Source organism: Symphodus melops (genome assembly GCF_947650265.1).
Source record: "Symphodus melops genome assembly, chromosome: 7".
In the NCBI taxonomy this organism is placed as follows: Eukaryota; Metazoa; Chordata; class Actinopteri; order Labriformes; family Labridae; genus Symphodus; species Symphodus melops.
In genome coordinates, this window is record NC_136697.1 from 8,812,354 (window position 1) to 8,829,485 (window position 17,132).

Sequence of the window (17,132 nt, forward strand, 5' to 3'; positions counted from 1 at the left end):
CATTTATTAGTAAGAGGCAGGCCTATTGGATAGTCACTAAACTGTGGATATAGATTAGATAAGGAAGGGTTGATAAATGGCAGCTAAATATGTCCGTGATCAGAGGAAACAGATCCATGACTTATGGCTAAAGACATTGATTTATGATTAAATATATAAATCAGGCCTAAGCTCCTGTTTTACACTCCAGTCCAGTTGGAGGCGGTAATGCACTTCTAAGCTGGTTTGCAACCAGAAGTCGCCAGTTTTGCGTCATCACCGCGCGTCTCACAATGCACCTCTGGTCCGTCGCGTTTCACACGTGAGTAAAACAACATTTTATGAACAGCCGTCATTTCTGTTTTATTTCATTACCTACTTCTTCTGAATCAAGAAAACAAAGTTTCATTTAAAAGCCCTTATTATTTTAAGAGCCTTCTCTTTAATGTCAAAGGTGGAGTTAGTTTTAAGGATGTGTAAATATTAGAGACAAGATCCCCTTCAGAAATATGTCAATATAATGAGTTCACGTTCACAGTCAGCCCTTCTGAACTTGTAAACATTTGTTTTACACACTGTCTGATTTATTTGTAGACAAGGGTTAATTCGGCATTGTTTACTTCGACCAAATAATTTACTATTATTTGTTTAGATAGATTTACTTATGACAATTTAACTTTATCATTGACCCCACTGTGAACGGATTGACAGATTGAAAACAGTTTCAGAGATTGTCATTTCGTCTAAACTGTTTTGTTATATAACCTAAAGGTTATAAGATGTTAGCTCAAGTATCTTGAATGTAAATAACAGTGTATTGAATAGTGTTGATGTTTTTTTGGTTCCCTTCTTCAGCCTAAAGATCAAACCGAGCGTCTCAGCTAACAGGATCATAAACACATTCATCCTCTCGCCGCCTGCTGCTGCTGGGTTTCTTCTGAGCTATGCTGGCTAAACCAGAGGAGAGAAAGTCCAAGACATGGGGAGCAAAGAAGAGGAGACATCCCGGTGAAGATGGAGAAGGAAGAGGACAGAGGAAGCGGCGGGAAGGTGACGAAGAAGAAAAGGGTCAGGGAGACGGTGGCAGGAAGCGTTTGGACGCCATGAGTGTGGGATATTTCCGCCGAGTCGGGGAAAGACTCAGTGAAGGCTTCGAGGATAGTGAGGAGAGAGGTGAGATTCAGCATTACTCCTCTGGAGATCTGAGAGCCGAGGAAAAAAAGTTGATAAACATGACGCCACCTAAACCATCTATTAACAGAGATCTGCGCTCCATGACTCCTTTTTGTGAAAACATGATGTGTGAGAATATCATCTTGAATCCTGAATAATAACACAACCATTGTTTGCAGCCCTTTCTTCCTTTAATTTACAAATGAAAGAAACTAAACTAAACTGCTGTGGATATAATCCTATTTAAAGAAGTCCATGATATAAGACAAGAATAGAAAACCTAAAATCTATTATTGAGACAGGCTGGAATATTTCCCTTTTTTACAAATTAGTAACGATCATCTTTACATATTAACTGTCCACTCAAATATTTTAGGCTGTGTTAAAAGACTTTGGAGATTTTGGAGGGCTACCTGAATTTCCCTCGGGATCAATAAAGTATCTATCTATCTATCCATCTATCTAACTGTTTTTTTCAGTGAAATGCAGCAGGTGATGTTTTAGATCAATGGATGGAGTTTCTCCTCCTGGGTCTGCAGAGCTAACGCGATCGGCAGCACGGGACTCTCTGACAGCGAGTTTAGTGAAAGCGTCTTCTTCGTCTCGGTGCTTCAAACCTGGGACAGAAGTTTTGTCCCGTGCTTCCTGCACGTAGACTCCAACTCGCCCTGTTATTCTTCCCGTTTGACTCCAGCAGGGAAAAATAAAGTGTGTATTTCTGAGACAGAAAGCTGAGTGCTGAATGATCATCTGCCTGTGTTTGCTCACTTCTCGTGAGGTTGGTTCTTTTCCCCAGGATGTTACTGTGCTGACGTTAGCGTCGCCTGTTTCACATAAACTAACGAGTGACGAGTACTTTTTATTCTCAGTAACTGTAACAGGTTACTCAAATGATGCTGCTTTGTTTCTGTAAATAGTAGTCGATATAACGTGTGGCTTTGTAACAGGTTGAGCCCAGCGCTGATCCATCAGCTCTCTTTATTCTGTTGACTAATTTCTCTTCTGCTGTTTTTAATACATTACCAGCAAGACTCTCAATACAACAAGTTTCCTTCGTTTCATCACTGAGTTTTCGTCTGTGAAACGAAGACTCCCAACATTGACTCATCAACCTGCTGATTCGTTCGAGCTGAAGTATAACCAGCGGATCATCGTGCTTCTGTTGAGTCGTGACGTTGTCTCTGTCTCCCTATCAAACACTCTGTAACAGCGGGATCTCTTGCTGCGTCTCTTCTTATTCTTTCAAAGATATTTTTGTGGAGAACGTCCTCGCCGAAGTTAAAGGTAAAGCGACCCTGGTGGCGATGGACCAGACAGGAAGCGTGACGCTGCAGCGGCTGCTCCCGCTCTGCACTCCTGACCAGGTGGGGGAGCTGCTGGCTGAACTGGGTGGAGAATCCGGGTGTGAGTTCAAAGAGGTGTCTTGCGACAAGTGTGGCGGCCACATAGTGGAGAGTGCGGTCAGACAGATGTCCAAGTGGACGGGTAAGGTCACATGTTTGATCAAAATAACAATTTAAAATGAATGTGGAAGCTCAGCTGTGTTTGTCCAATTTGTATTGATTTATTTTCAGAGTCGTCACAGAAGGAGCCGTCTGCCACCACAGAAGAAGAAGAGGAAGAGGAGGGTTCTGCTGTGTTGGAGGCTCAGGTGTTGTCTTTCAGCCAGGTGGTGAGAGAAAACTGCCCCGAGTTCATCAAACACGTTCACGGCTCACACGTGGTGCGCACACTTTTACACGTGCTGGCCGGCTGCCTCGGACCACCACGAAGCGAGTCTCGTCCTGGTACGCACACACCAATGATTCCTGGCTTCCCCTAACGCTGTGATTGTTTTTTACTTCTCCATCTGACACTGTGAGCACTACGCTCAGAGTTAAACAGCTGAACCAGCAGCAGCGTGACAGCAGCAGAACATCAAACAGACAAAACAATATAACATGTCAAAGTAGAAAAGCACTAAAAATGTACAAAATTTAAAAACGAAGAATACAAATAATTGTATAATTGTATGCCTCTGTAATAATACAGATTTAACTTAAACATTACTTTTTTTATGTAGAGGGAGTGCAACTTAAAAAACATTAATACAGATACAAACATTCCCTTTGGATATTTGTATCATTTGTTCGACTCTTGTCTTATGCAGTCTATGGGGTTGCTATGGTTACGGGGATGGTGCTCTGAAATTCCAGCAAAAAGGCTCCAGTTGACTTTTATTTTTTGCAAAAATAAAATTAAAATGATTTTGGTACTTGAGTAAAAAACTACAAATAAATGCTTAAAGGCGTCATTGTGCTTAAACCGTCACATGGTTTATAAATACATTACCATGAATTAACTTCCTGACCTGATCTTGTGCCAGATGCAGAAATAAACATAAAAAAAAGAGGACAAAAGAGTGACTAAAGATCAGAGAATGATGCAGAAGTTTTTGAGGATTCACAGTCAAGTGTTTATATTTAAAGTGAAGCAGCACACTCTGTATACTTAGCAGGTCTTTTTATAATCACATGCTGGATAGATGCTGAGTCATGATGAACATCAGAGGCCATGTCAGAATGTGCTTAAACATAAAAGTCAGTACCACGTCAGTAGAGACAGAAATCACTCTTCTTCCAGCTCACTCAGCATCTTCACGTCTCGCTCCCTCTTCTCTTCCAGGTGGAAAAGAACGGAACGTCGCTCCTCAGCTGACAGACTTTGAGATTCCCACGTCGTTTTGGTACGAGCTGAAAAACCTCACGGAGAGCCTGATGCAAAATGTGAACCGTGAGTGATCTTTTCTTAGATCCAAACAGTCCTGATCTTTATCACTGTGGGATAATTCAAAACTGTCTTTGACTTCCTCTTCCAACTCAGGAAAAATATCTGTACCCATCAATTATTTCTGGGTGTTGTCTTATTTGTTTTAATATTAAGTATCTGAAGGAACATTTGGGTCTTGATAATGTGTAGAAAAAGGTGAGATGGAGGTAAACACACACAGGGTTGTTGCTTTTATTTGAGGGATAGTAAAATGTGTAGAGTTGGAGACCAGACAGAGAGAGTGGGAAGGGAGCCTCAGGTCGGATTCCTACCTGGGCCTCCCGCTTGGAGGACTATAACCTCTGTACATGGACCGCACTAACAATGGGAGGTTGGGGGCGGGCCTTTAATATCTAGTTAAATGTTAGCCGACTGCCACACTTGACAACCTCACTGCTAACCTTTCTCTCGCGTTCACCTCTCATCATCTCGCAGATGCTCATGCCCTTTACTTTAATAGAGCTGCACTCACATTTTAAAGAGGGCGGGCTGACAGAGTGACACAAGTTACAGCAGGGACTGTAGAGCAGAAATGTCAGAGCGATGATAACTGATATAAAATATGAGTGTAGGATCCTTGAGGCCACGCCCCCTCCATGCACTGTGCACTCCTCCTTCACATGCACAGATCGTTACTAGAACCCTGGATCCAGAGCACAGGACTAAATAAAGTGGTATTATGGGGTAAAATATTTCAAAAAGGAATGTTTTTAATTGTAGCTTATATTTGTGCTTGTATATAATACAGTTCCAATTAATTACCCTCAATTTCCAGTTCATTCCCATGGAAAGTTTTCACTTTGGAATATTTCCACCATCCCCAGTTAAACTTTCCATGGAAATTTACCGTTCTAACCCTTTGCAGCCCTATTTGTTATGTTTGATTTACACAGTATTGATTATTATGACTAATTATTGAAAATGAAATATAAAAAATAAAATGAAGAGTTTTGAAAGGTTTCTGTCCCGTCAACTAGCACCCCTGAAAATGGCCTAAAAGTTCACAGTAGAGGTGGGAAAAAAATGATTGATTTTGTTTATTTTCTGAGATTTTAAATAGATTCACAACTTCTAATAAAAAGTGTTTTACGACTAAACAGACACTCCCTGCTAAGTGCTAATGCTAGCTCTTTCACTCAGTAGAATATCAAATGAGATATCAAGAAATTCAGCCAGTCTCTCAGATGACTGAAGTAGATGCTAAAGTATGGACGAGTTCAAAAATCGACTTTCAATCGAGAATCCAAAATTGTTCTGAATTAAAAATAGATTCTCAATTGAATCGCGACCCCAAGAATCAAAATCACCCAAAGATTCCCAGCCCGACTTCACGGTAATACTGTGTTTCTAATCTCTTCTATATATCCACACAGCTGCAAGTTAATAACAACAGCAGGAGGTTTTTTAGTTACAGTACTTTTTGTTGAATCAAATTTGAGAGTTTTCGTAAACAGTCTGTTGGGAGAGCAAAAAGGGCAACGCAGACCTTGAACCTTGAAACTTGTCATCTGGCTATGATTTAGTTTATCACTAATCTCTTTTTAACACAAGTGCAGAACACATTGTGACCACAGAAGTGTCTTTACACCTGAGACGCTGTGCGACAGGGTTTAGTTTAATGTCCAGTTTATAAGTGTTCTTTGTGTGGAGATAAAGTTCCTTCTGAAGAAGAGCTGCAGGCCATGCTCTCTTTGGATTTTTCTTCTTTACTCTGCTGACGGCTCTCACATTGCTCCCGGAAATCAGCAGACCATGTAAGCATGCTAAATGCATGTGAGGACTCTGACCAGAGTCTCAGAGGAAGTGCTCAAGGGCAGATTGGTATTTTTTTTCCTTTAATCAAATGTCATCTAGATTGTGGTTATTATTTATACGATAAATCCGACCTTGTAGTTTTATATCAAAATAAATGATATAGTCAGGACATAACCTGAGGATACGAGCATGCATAAGTGGCTTTTAACGGAGCTCCGCACAGGGACGACAGGAAACTCATTATTTCACAGACACGACAGAAGCTTGAGGGGAAGATTCACAAAGAGCAGAATAAGGCAGAGCATACCTGTTGTGCTTCTCTGGCTCAGGGTCGGACTCGCAAAAGGTTTTATGCTAATGATATTACAACAGCTCCTATGCTAGGAGAAGTGATGCTGCTTTCAATGTCTGACAGTAGTGGGTACCTGGAGCGTAGTGTCTGCAGCGAGCCAGCAGGGGGACAGCGTCTCGATGAATAGCTGTCAGATCCCTGTCCCGTGTGACGTCTCCACACGTGTGCTGCTACTGTTGAGCCCCTGAAGATCGAACCCCTCCTCCCATTAGACACTCAACGTGTGTTTAACTGACTGTTTGGTTGGATCAAAGCAGCATTGTCAAGAAAATAAGCGGCGCTGTGACAACCTGAGTCTCTAACTAACTGAAGACATGTCTGATTTTATTGACTCACCCCCTGCCGAGACGATCTCCACACTTAAAATAAAAACTGTGTGTGTGTGTGTGTGTGTGTGTGTGTGTGTGTGTGTGAGACGCAGACAGCCACATCTTTCACTCCGACTTCACCCAGACTTTCTGCTGCCAGGATCCTTAGTATTTTGTCTGCAGCAAGTCAGCAGGATGTTCTCCGCAGAATTCACCCCGAGCCAACAGGAGGGGGCGAGCTGTTTCTCTGCTGTTACTGCTGCACGCTGCATAGACTGTCTGCGTTCTCTCCTCTTTGGTTGATAATACAATTTCACCTGACCACACGGAGAATTACTACCAAGGCAAATATTGTCATCATAGCCTCCTATAGCAGACTCTGTTGCTTGATCCACTCCGTGCGCTGGTTTCTTTTTACGTCATGTCTTAGTTCATTTTTTTAAATAATGTCCTCGATACAAACTCAGAGGCTCAAAAAAATACACGCGTCTATGGAGTTACCTCTTTATGTGTGAAATAACCTTGATGCAGATATGAAGTCAGACAGGTTTCTTGGCCAGGCTCTGAGAGAAAAAACAAACTTGTTTCAACATTTTAAGACCTCTGGGAAACGCACTGCTTTTGCTGAGGAACACTGGCAGTAAATCGAACGTTTATTTGGCTGCAGGGTTTCCTTAAAATAGCAGAAAAGTTACATTTTCCTCTCTCTCTCTCTCTCTCTCTGTTTCCTCTCTAGTTAGTGTGACGGATGCTGCTGCCAGCGCCGTGTTTCAGACCATGTTGACTGTTTGTCACAGAAAACGACCCAAACTCTGCAAACAGCTCCTCAAACGCATCACGGAGTACCTGACGAGTCGCAGTGCCGCCCCGGGAGTCAGGTCAGAGACCAGCGATGGCGTTGTCTATGATTATTTCGTAAAGGAATGCCACGTGACCTAAATTCCTGTGATGTTTTTACTTTCAGTCCGCTCCTGGTCTTTCTTAAGGACCAGGCCTCCAGTCGTCTCATTGAAACCATCATACGGCTTTCCCACAAGTCCCTTCTCCGAGATCTCTATAAGAACCATCTGAAGGGTCACCTGGTCGACTTGGCCCTCCATCCCATCGCCAACTTCCCCGTGCAGAGGCTGACCGCGGCCTCGGCCGAGCACAAACTGGTTAGTAATCACGCCTGCGCGTCACGTGATCAAAGGCGGCATTTCATGGCGTTCACACACGAGTGCACGTTCTCTGTTTCGCTTCCTCCGTAGTTCCTGAACTTGTTCGATGAGCTGATCCAAGGTGTGGAAGCCATCTTGGCTTCAGGTCACATGGGTGTGATCGTGCAGCTGGCGCGAAGCTGCGCAGAGAGTGAAGAGAAACAGGAGGACATGATGCAGAGCCTCCTCCGTGTAAGTGTCCCGTTGATTATTGGCGGCCCAGCTGGCTCATAAATCCTTGATAGAACTATACCCTGGTTTCTTTTTATCCTCCTTCTCCATGGCGACGATTTGAAGTTTGTTTGAGCGAAATGAAGATAATTCCAGTTGATGGGTGACTTATTGAAACTCGTCTGATGTGTTTCCTCACAGGCGTTTCACTGTGCTGAGCCGGGCTCTCGACACGTCAGCTGCCTCCCTCTCTTCATGTCCCTGCTCACCTATGATGTGTACTACCACTCTGAGACAGCAGAGGGCAGCACCCAGGCAGAGGTAACCACCTCAGAGGAGTCGAATCAGAGCATTTGATTCACGATTTGAACTGTGGTGTTGACATTTTAGTTCATTGCAAACACCAAAATGATACAAAACTGACCGCAGCCTGCTTCTTAATGGAGTGTGTATGATAAATGTATGACTTACACCTCCGTCCTGTTTTGACGGTCTCCAGGTCCCACTGTCCTCCATCTGTTTCCACGGCTCCCTCCTCGTCCAGGCCCTCGCCAAGTTTAAAGAGCGCTCGCTCCTCCTCAGCAGCCTGCGCACCCTGACCCCGGCCGACCTCCTGACCATGGCCTCCGACCCCTCAGGCAGCCACGTGCTGCAGGCCCTCATCACCACATCCAGCGACAAGGGAAGAGGGAAGATCCTCAAGAGACTGGAGGTACGAGCACCCGGGGGCTTTGTGGGAATGAAAGAGGGATGTAATAATACGTTTGGTTGGCGGCCCGGCTTCATAAGTTCAGTAATAGTCATGTTATTGCAGACTCAGCAGACTGATCCCAGCAGCCTCTTAGGGCCCATAAAAGAGGGGGGAAAAAAGGAAGATGTCCCATCTGACCCAGCTGAAGAGCCTGAGCTGTGTCGACGGGTGTGCTTGGTTTATCTGGTACCATTAATGTATCTGATTCTAAAAGGTTACTTCTCCCAATAGAAATGTACAGAACAGGATGTGAATATGTATTTGTCAGCTCCCTTATTGAACGTGGGTATTGTAGTTCATTCAGAGTTAAAACAGTTTCACATCCTGCATCATTTTTTTTTTCACGGAATAAACAACTTAAAATAATCCTTAACCAGAACGTTGGTCACCATGTTAGAAAAACTACAAAGACCATCTGTGTCAGGGAATATCTCTTGGTATTTCTCCGTGCCGGCGTCGTGCGTGTCCAAGGGCCAGATGTTTACGGGTCGTCTGTCTGTCTGTCCCACTTATGTGAACACAATGTCTCAGGAAGACCTGGAGGGACTGCCTTCGTGTTTGGCTCAAATGTCGGCTTGGACTTGAGCATGAACTAATTCGAATTATATTTTTTTAAAGGTCAAAAAAAAAAACATTATAAGGGCTGAAACTCAAGAACTCACGAGCTTAATGTGACACACTTTCACAGAAAAGGCTAATAGGATAAACAATGATGAAGTGAAGTGAATGTAAATTGACTGTGAAGTCTATAATTCTATAAAAATAGGTTCCAGGCTGTCGTTCTGTCCCTTCCTTGTGAGTGCATTAGCTCAGGAAGGCCCAGAAGGGATGTTTAAAAGTTTGGCACAGATGTCGCCTCGGACCCGTTCAGGAAGTGATTAGCTTATTAAGGTCATAGGTCAAGGTCATTGTGACCTTACATCCTGCCTGCCGCTCTCCTGAAATGTTTCTTTCAATCTCAGGAATGCTTGGAGAAAATGTTTTTAACATTGGTTTATTTAGTAAGAGTGCATCTACGTATCTGTTTTCATATTCTGCGGCATGTATGCCTGTCCTTCATGAAGTTGAAGAGGTGGCGCTGAGGCGATGTGTCCACCTGTCAGTCAACTGAGTCACAACCACATTTCTGCAAATGAATGAACCACTCGTAGACTTCCTTAAATGGATGAGGTGCAGAACATCTTCCCTTACTGTGCAGCGTGTGCCTTCAAAGGGGGATTTGTTGCTTTTATCTCTAGTTACATTCAAGGAACTGCTTTTTTTTTTGCGCTTGATGCAAAAATTGCAGCAGTTTGGGTGCAACATCTCCGATTTCATATAGAACTTTTAATGCTGCTGTTTGTAGTAAGGTCTGTCTACTTCTTCGGTAGCCGTTTGTATCCACTGTTAGTAAATCACTTTGCCCAGCCAGAGTTTCTTTCTAATTCTGGAGCAAACACAGATCCATCTAAAGCAGACTTGTTGCTGCGGGCGTACAGGCACAAGGCAGTCCGTCTAGTTTTTAAATGTAAATCAACGTGTGGACTGTGGTTAGTGCGAACTAATCAGACGGTGCTGAGAGCCACAGACAGCCTGGAGAAGATGGAAAGTATTGACAAAAAAAAAAAAAAACCAGCACATTGTTAGCTTTGGCTTTGAATGGATTTATTTGGGGGGAAAAACTACAATAATGGTGTGTTGTAGCTGAGTTTGCAGAAGAGGCCCGCCAGCCGCAGAGGCTACAGTCGATTGTTGCAATGGCTGCTGGTTTTACCTGATCAACCATTTGGCATGTATCGTCCCCACTCTCTCTAATAAAAGCAAACATCCTTAAAAATGAAAGTCTAACTAGTGTTAGGTCATGCTGTCTCTTGTGTTGGAGGGATTACACCTCACAGTAAAGACTGCAGGCAGCACACAGACTGCAGCTTCGCTTCAAACGCTGCTGCAGGACCTCTTCTTAATAAGTTTCCAGTGTCTCTGTAGACATGAGCGCCTGGAGGAGATGATGAAATCAAACGTCTGATTATATTAGAGAGCTGAGGGCACACGGGAACTTCTGTCTTTGCACTCGAAGAGAAGGAAACGGGTCCAGAATCACAGTGACGTATAAACGAACACGGAGGAAAGGAAGTCTTCTCAACAGGATCTTTTCAGCCTCTCTTCACTGTCTGTCTTCGGTCTTTCATTTCCAAATGATTGAACAAACTTCCAGGGTGATTTTAAAAAAACAAAAAACAAAAAGCTAAACAACCCGTCAATGAGAACAAAGTGAATATTCTCGATTTTATTTTATTATGATCCGTTTGTCTACTTTAAAGTGTTTTTGTTTCTGAGTTTAAACTGCTTTAAACGCAGTAGCTCAGTCTGTAGGGACTGCGGTTCAAATTACAGTGCAGACCAAAATATGAGCGTCAGTCTGGTAGCTGGAGAGGGGCCAGGTCCCTTCCGCGTTCTGCCAGAGTGCCCTTCAGCAAGGCCCTGAACCCCCAAAACAGCTCCCCGTGTAGCAGCCCCACTCTGTCATCTCTCCACAGATGCTCATAATAAAATAATTAAAAAACGTAAACAATGAAAACCCTGAACAGTTGGAGGGAGATGGACGAGGTCAGATGATTTATCATTCATGAGGAAAAGTTCTCAGGTATCCTGAAATGTCATTATTTGATTTTGTCAAATGAATGACATCCGTCAACAACAAACTTTACCTTAACTGTAACCGTGATGCTTCTCCGTTATCATATCCTCGTTAGGTTGAGTTTTTGAAACCAGGCAAAGCCTAAAAGTGACTCTCCCGGTGGCGCCGATAGCGCAGCGGCAGCGCGCGCACCATGTTGCGAGGCTTTGCTCCTCGCGCGGGCGGCCCGGGTTCTCGTCCGGCCTGTGGCCACTTTCCCGCATGTTTCTCCCCACTCTCTCCCTGTTTCCGACTCTATCCACTGTCCTATCAATAAAGGCATAAAGGCCAAAAATAAACCTTTAAAAAAAAAAACTCTCCCAATGAGGAGCCACGACCAAACGCATCTTCAATGAATGTACGAACACTGAACGTCACATGAGAGCACAGGCCGACAAAATGAGAAACATAATCATCTTGATCAAACACAGGAGACAAGGATGATTCAAAAGAAAAGGCTACTCTCTGTGAAAACCGAAACCAGGACCGCACCACCAAATTCAAATATATTCTCAATAAACGGAACACACATTTCTCTCTCTCACTAAACGTTTCTGCTGTGAGGCGAGGGAGAAGTCGGGCCATTTTCCAGCTTCTGCAGCGCCCTTAAAAAACTGGTTGTCCTCAACTTTCCTCCAATCATGCGCAGGCACGCTGCACCACCTTCCATCCAATCAGCAGCCGCAGCACAGCCCGCCTGTCCCCGATCAAGGGAGGGTGCCTGCAGCGCGGCACAAAGACAGACAGACGCACCAACAAGAAAAGAGCACGAAGCGCCACAAATCACTTAACTATTACTGATCACTGCTCCTATAATCACGTACAGGTTTCTTTCTCCTCAGGGTCAGTACGTTCAGATGGCATGCTCCAGGTTGGGCAGTCGGGTGCTGGAGGCCATATGGAACAGCGCCTCGGTCAGTCACAGGCACAACATCGCACAGGAGCTAGGTAATCCACCACACAACTTTCCAAGCACCCTGACTCTAAGGGACGGCTGCTCATGCTTCAACCTCTCCTCCGTCAAAATGTTCCTTTCTAGTGCCGAGTGAAAGCCAGCTGAGGTCAAACCAGTTCGCCCGCCATGTCTGGGCCAAATTTGCCCTCTCCCACTTCATCCATAGAAGAGCTCACTGGCAGGAAATCCAGACCGGCGAGTCCAAGAAGAGGAAGCTTTTCAGTGATATTATTGAATAAAAAAACAACAAAAAATGTATTTATATAAACTGTTAATGTTTTTGTACGTCTGTTTTTGTAGACGTAATAAAAGAAGAAAATGTTCGGTAACTAATTCCTTTATTTTGGGCCAATTTTTTCTAATAAAAAACCCCCCCTGAAAATGTAGTTTTCACATTTTTACTCTCTGATGTTTGGACCAGCATCACCACTAGAGGGTGCTGGTGGACCACTTGTGTTCTGAGATATGTTCGCTCAGTGGTGCAGTTTATCAAGCCATTTGGGGAAACAGAAGCTCAAATATCTCACTAAGTCACATAATGAGACTAAAAAAACCAAACCAAAGGCCTTTAAAGTTTCTTTGTCATATATTGCTTCATAAAATTCAGTTCAGGAATAAATGTGTGCATACTGATCTATCTGAAATATGTAAAGTGGTTGAATTACATTCACAGATAAAAATGTATCTGTTCCCCTGAATGTCGTACATTAAATGCAGACACCAGCAACTGTGCCTCCGCATTGAGTTTGTTTTGTCGCAGGCGTGTTGGGGAAACATCAGCTTAGTCACAGAGGAGAACATTGATCACATATTGATTAGATGGAAGGAAGACTCTGCTCTTGAAAGATGCATCGCAGTCGCTAAGAGGAATGAGCCACAGGAAGCCACGCTGCAGAACCGCACGGGTTATCGAGGGGCTGACTGTAAAGGCACTCTGTCAGAGTGTCTGTAGATGATGTCGGACACACAGACATCAACTGTTCCATGCTGGACACAGTGTAAATACAGACTCAATTTTAAGGAACCTACATGGCTCTGATTCTTAAGTTTGACAGCAAAAAGTAAGTCTGGCAGAATATTTAGATTGTAAGGATTTCTATTTTGTTCCATTTTGTTAGTTTTAAAAACAGACTGGACCAAAGTCAGTGTAAACAACCTTAAGGCTTGTCCCATTTTATAGTAGCCTTTTGTTGAAATGCCTGAAAATTCTGTGTTCGGGATGAACTCGACAACATTTCACAGCGTGACATTACTTGGACTTTTTCCTGCCACCCACCCACGAAATATTTCCACTTGAAGTCGAGTTGAGACTGTGTTTGAACGGAGCGGGTAAAATTCGTCAAAGTCTGAGTGGGAGCAGGTGTTGATTGAAAGAGCATTTGCACTTGCAGTAAACTCTTGGAAAGCTCCTATTGATATCGTATTAGCAGGAGGAGCTGCAGGTGTAAAAGCAAACCAACACATTTTTTAGTCAGACTTCACGCAGAGCTTTTTCCTGCCAGCCCCCCAGAGTGTAAGTCCAAGTGAGTTGGAGTGAGAATGCTGCAGGATATTATCCGGAGTGTGTAAGTAAAGTTTATATCCTGTGACTGCTGCACGGTGCATAAATTGTATGTCGAAGACCGCTACGGTCTCTGTGTAACTAAACAGCTCAATTACCTCCTCTGTTCTTCATCCTACACATCCTATTTACTTTACACCTAACCTCCTGAGACTCCTCCCCTCAACTTAAAGCTCTGAGGGACAAATATAAGTAAACTACTAAGGAAGGCTCCAGGGGCAGGCTGTCCTGACACTTAAAGAAGTGAATGTGTAAAAAAAACCTGCAAAAGTTTTGGGGGTTCAGTGCCTTGCTGAAGGGCACTTTGGCAGAACGCAGAAGGGACCTGGCCCCTCTCCAGCTACCAGACCGACGTTCATATTTTGGTCTGCACTGTAATTTGAACCGCAGTCCCTACAGACTGAGCTACTGCGTTTAAAGCAGTTTAAAGTCAGAAACAAAAACACTTAAAAAAAAAACCCTGCAAAAGTAAAATAAGATAGTTCTCTGATGCAGGTTTTCCATTGCGCTGGGTTACATCATAGAGATGTTCCTATCTGCACAGGGATATGTATGCACACAACGAAGGCTAGACAGACTCTGGAGAGCCATTTGAAACCACATGTATCATTGAAGAATACTTAAAAGATTAGTTTACTTAAAGCAGTGGAAAGAATCCTTCCTTTCCACCGTAGTATTAAACGACTTTGAAGTGTCTTTACACACCCCAAACTTTTGAGCTCCATGGAATTAGGTTTGCACAGACGATAGTGGGTAAAAGATAAATTAAACTTAACATCAAAGTGTCCCCTCCCGTTTCTTGAGTCAAAGACAGTAGAACAGGATGTTTGGTGTAACTTTTCATCATGGTTCAATCCAGGCTGCTATATTAACTTCTGAATCTGTTATCTGCTCACTCTGACTGTTTATACCATCAAATAACATAGTTAGAAAGAAGGCACTTTTATCTCATCTTTCAATCTGTTGATAAAAACCTGTTGGCGTGTTCCTGAGGCTGCATCCACCTCAGTTTGTGTTTGAGTTGTCAGCTGCCAACTGCTCACTGTTTTTAATTTGGTGGCATATAAATGAATGTACAAAGTAACTGTGAATTAAATTCAATAATAAAAACTCATTAAGCTTAAACTGTTCATATGAACTCAGAGCAAGTGGCTCATTACTGAACAATGGGACTCGTTCTCTCGTTGTGAAGTGTAACCAGATATTTAATAGTTCGTAATCAACACAACTTTAAATTTGAAGCAGTGTATTCACGTTCATCGAGATTAATAGAGGCAAGAATGCTTTAGTTCCTTTACATACTTTTATCAATAGGGCTTGTTGGCAGCCTCACGTTTGGCATGTAGCAGCACTATCCCATGATATATCCTCTCACATTAAACTGCTCCAGTGTTTACAAGGTGCAGGAATGTCTTTGCAGGGGTTCAGACCTATCGGCAACCTCCGGTGTTGATAAATGAAGCCAATGCAAAACCTACAATTCCTCCAGTGTCCGCTTGAGGCTGGCTCAAAGTGACCCGGAAATCACGTTCACAAAATGTTTTTGTTTGTAAAGTATAATTGACCATGTAAGACGTTTGGTCTGATGAGTTACTGTCCTCACAGGCACAAACTGTATGAGTTTGAGTTTTCATTTAATGAACTCATCTCTTTTGATTATATAAAAGATATGGGTTACATATAGTTAGATGCTTGGCTGATGTAACGTAGCCGTTTGTTTGTCCTGAGGCTAACTTCCGATTTCAGCGCCACGGTTTTGCCCCGTCTGACAGCGCATGTCCTGCCCCACTGGGTCCGATTCTAAAAAGTGAGTGCAGCGGCGCGCTGCCATGAGCAGCCGTACATACTGGTTCACAGTATCACAGGAGAACAACAAGATCACTCAGGAGTACAGAGAAATACATGCAAACATGTTGCTTTGTCTTAGTGGATGATTTGCTTATTTATTTGCTTGTTTATTTGGTGCCCGTTTTAACAAAATGTATGAACCTACAATCAGAAGCTTGTATATTGTGTGTAGTTTTTTGTTGTTGTTGTTGTTTTTTAATGATACTTCCTGTTAGGGTTGCTATATTTTGTTTAGCTTGACCTGTGATTGGAACAGGCACTGTCCGAAGTAGACTTGGTGCATATTTGATAGGGAGTAGAGCAGTGCTGCTGGCACACTCTGCAGTGTGCGCTGTGGAAACAGTAACACTGATTCGAATGACAGTGCACGGCACAGTAGTGTAACTGCAGCGCACAGACTATGTAGATATTGTCAGTTAAAACCTGCTTCAGCTCAAGCTTTTAGCCTGTCCTTAGGTTGACAGAAAGTTTGTTAGAGAATGCATTTCCCACATGGCATGGCGTTCAAAGCCCCCTGCAGTAACGGAGGGGTGACGTTACTCAGGCTTCACCCATTATAATCTACACTCTATGGTTCAGACTTAATGACACTTAATTTACTTGATGAATAAGTCATTTTGTCCCTCTGAGCTAACGTCGAGATCAATGCTATTCTCATGACAGCATCTCTTGAAAGTTTTCCACATCTTACAGAACATGTGGTTTTCTCTCACCTCTTGACTTGCTATTAAACCACATTACTTTGATCTCAGGGAGCATTGCGAGATGCGTTCAGCCCGTAACGAGGTTGATTTGTGCCTTATTCAACCCACTATTACAATCGCTCAGCCTGATGTTTCAGTGTGGGTTTCTAGCGTTGACCAGTTTTAATTACACATGCGTCGTTTCAGAGCGAGATATTCCAGCGAGACCGGTCTGGCCTGTTCTCGATCCTACTGTTGTTTGGTTATTATAGCTCCGTAAATGTGTAATCAGCTCTGCACTCGAGAGACAAAGACGAGGAATACTGTAATGACCTTTTGGGTACAATGAGTCGTTGCTCCTGGAAAGCAAATCAAACGGATTCCCCCGGGGATTCTGCAGCATGCTTCGACCAGGGCCACTGGTCATAGGAGGAATGTGGCCGTCACTGCAGCCTCTACATGACCTGGTCCCCAACCATACACACACCAATTCCAGATGTACATTCCATCTTACACCCACACTTCAGGGGGAAAACTATGTCCCTCATTAGAGATCCACAGTTGTTTGGAAATAGTCTTTCTTTGGTGCAAAGTGCAGATAAGTTCGGCAGGCTTTCACTGGCACACCGTAGGTGGGTTTTCTGTCTTTTAAGCTCCGTCTTTCTGTCTTCCCCGCTCTGCAGAAGCATTCTTCCGCCTGAAAATCACTGTAAATGCAGACTGAATGAGTCAGTGGCAGAAAGAAACAGAGAGGGAGGATTTCTGTCCTGATTTGAACGAATGATAGGGTGTCACAAAAAAGAAATGGTATCATATTGTCCTTGTTTCCCTCTCGGTTTTCTGCAGGCTTCTGTGCAGCTGTCAAACGGCATGCTATTATCTGAGTTATCAGACCTGTTTAAGTGTGATAAAATCCTTTATATGTGATAAAAA

The 17,132-nt window shown here is 43.4% G+C and overlaps 1 protein-coding gene across 2 annotated transcripts; it reads left to right on the forward strand.

Annotated features, from left to right (window-relative positions):
• The first annotated feature begins 210 nt into the window (after positions 1-210).
• Positions 211-12,834, forward strand: nop9 (NOP9 nucleolar protein). Of its 2 annotated transcripts, none has more exons than XM_079349304.1 (12): positions 211-301; positions 835-1,152; positions 2,401-2,637; positions 2,727-2,939; positions 3,817-3,924; positions 7,112-7,253; positions 7,340-7,532; positions 7,626-7,766; positions 7,947-8,066; positions 8,245-8,457; positions 11,995-12,100; positions 12,192-12,834. In XM_079349304.1, the coding sequence occupies exons 2-12, from the start codon at positions 924-926 to the stop codon at positions 12,344-12,346; spliced, it is 1,857 nt and encodes a 618-aa protein (XP_079205430.1). In that variant the 5' UTR covers positions 211-301; positions 835-923; the 3' UTR covers positions 12,347-12,834. The 2 variants fall into 2 exon arrangements, with proteins under 2 accessions (XP_079205430.1, XP_079205429.1); XM_079349303.1 differs by lacking the exon at positions 211-301 and adding an exon at positions 312-433.
• Positions 12,835-17,132: the final 4,298 nt, after the last annotated feature.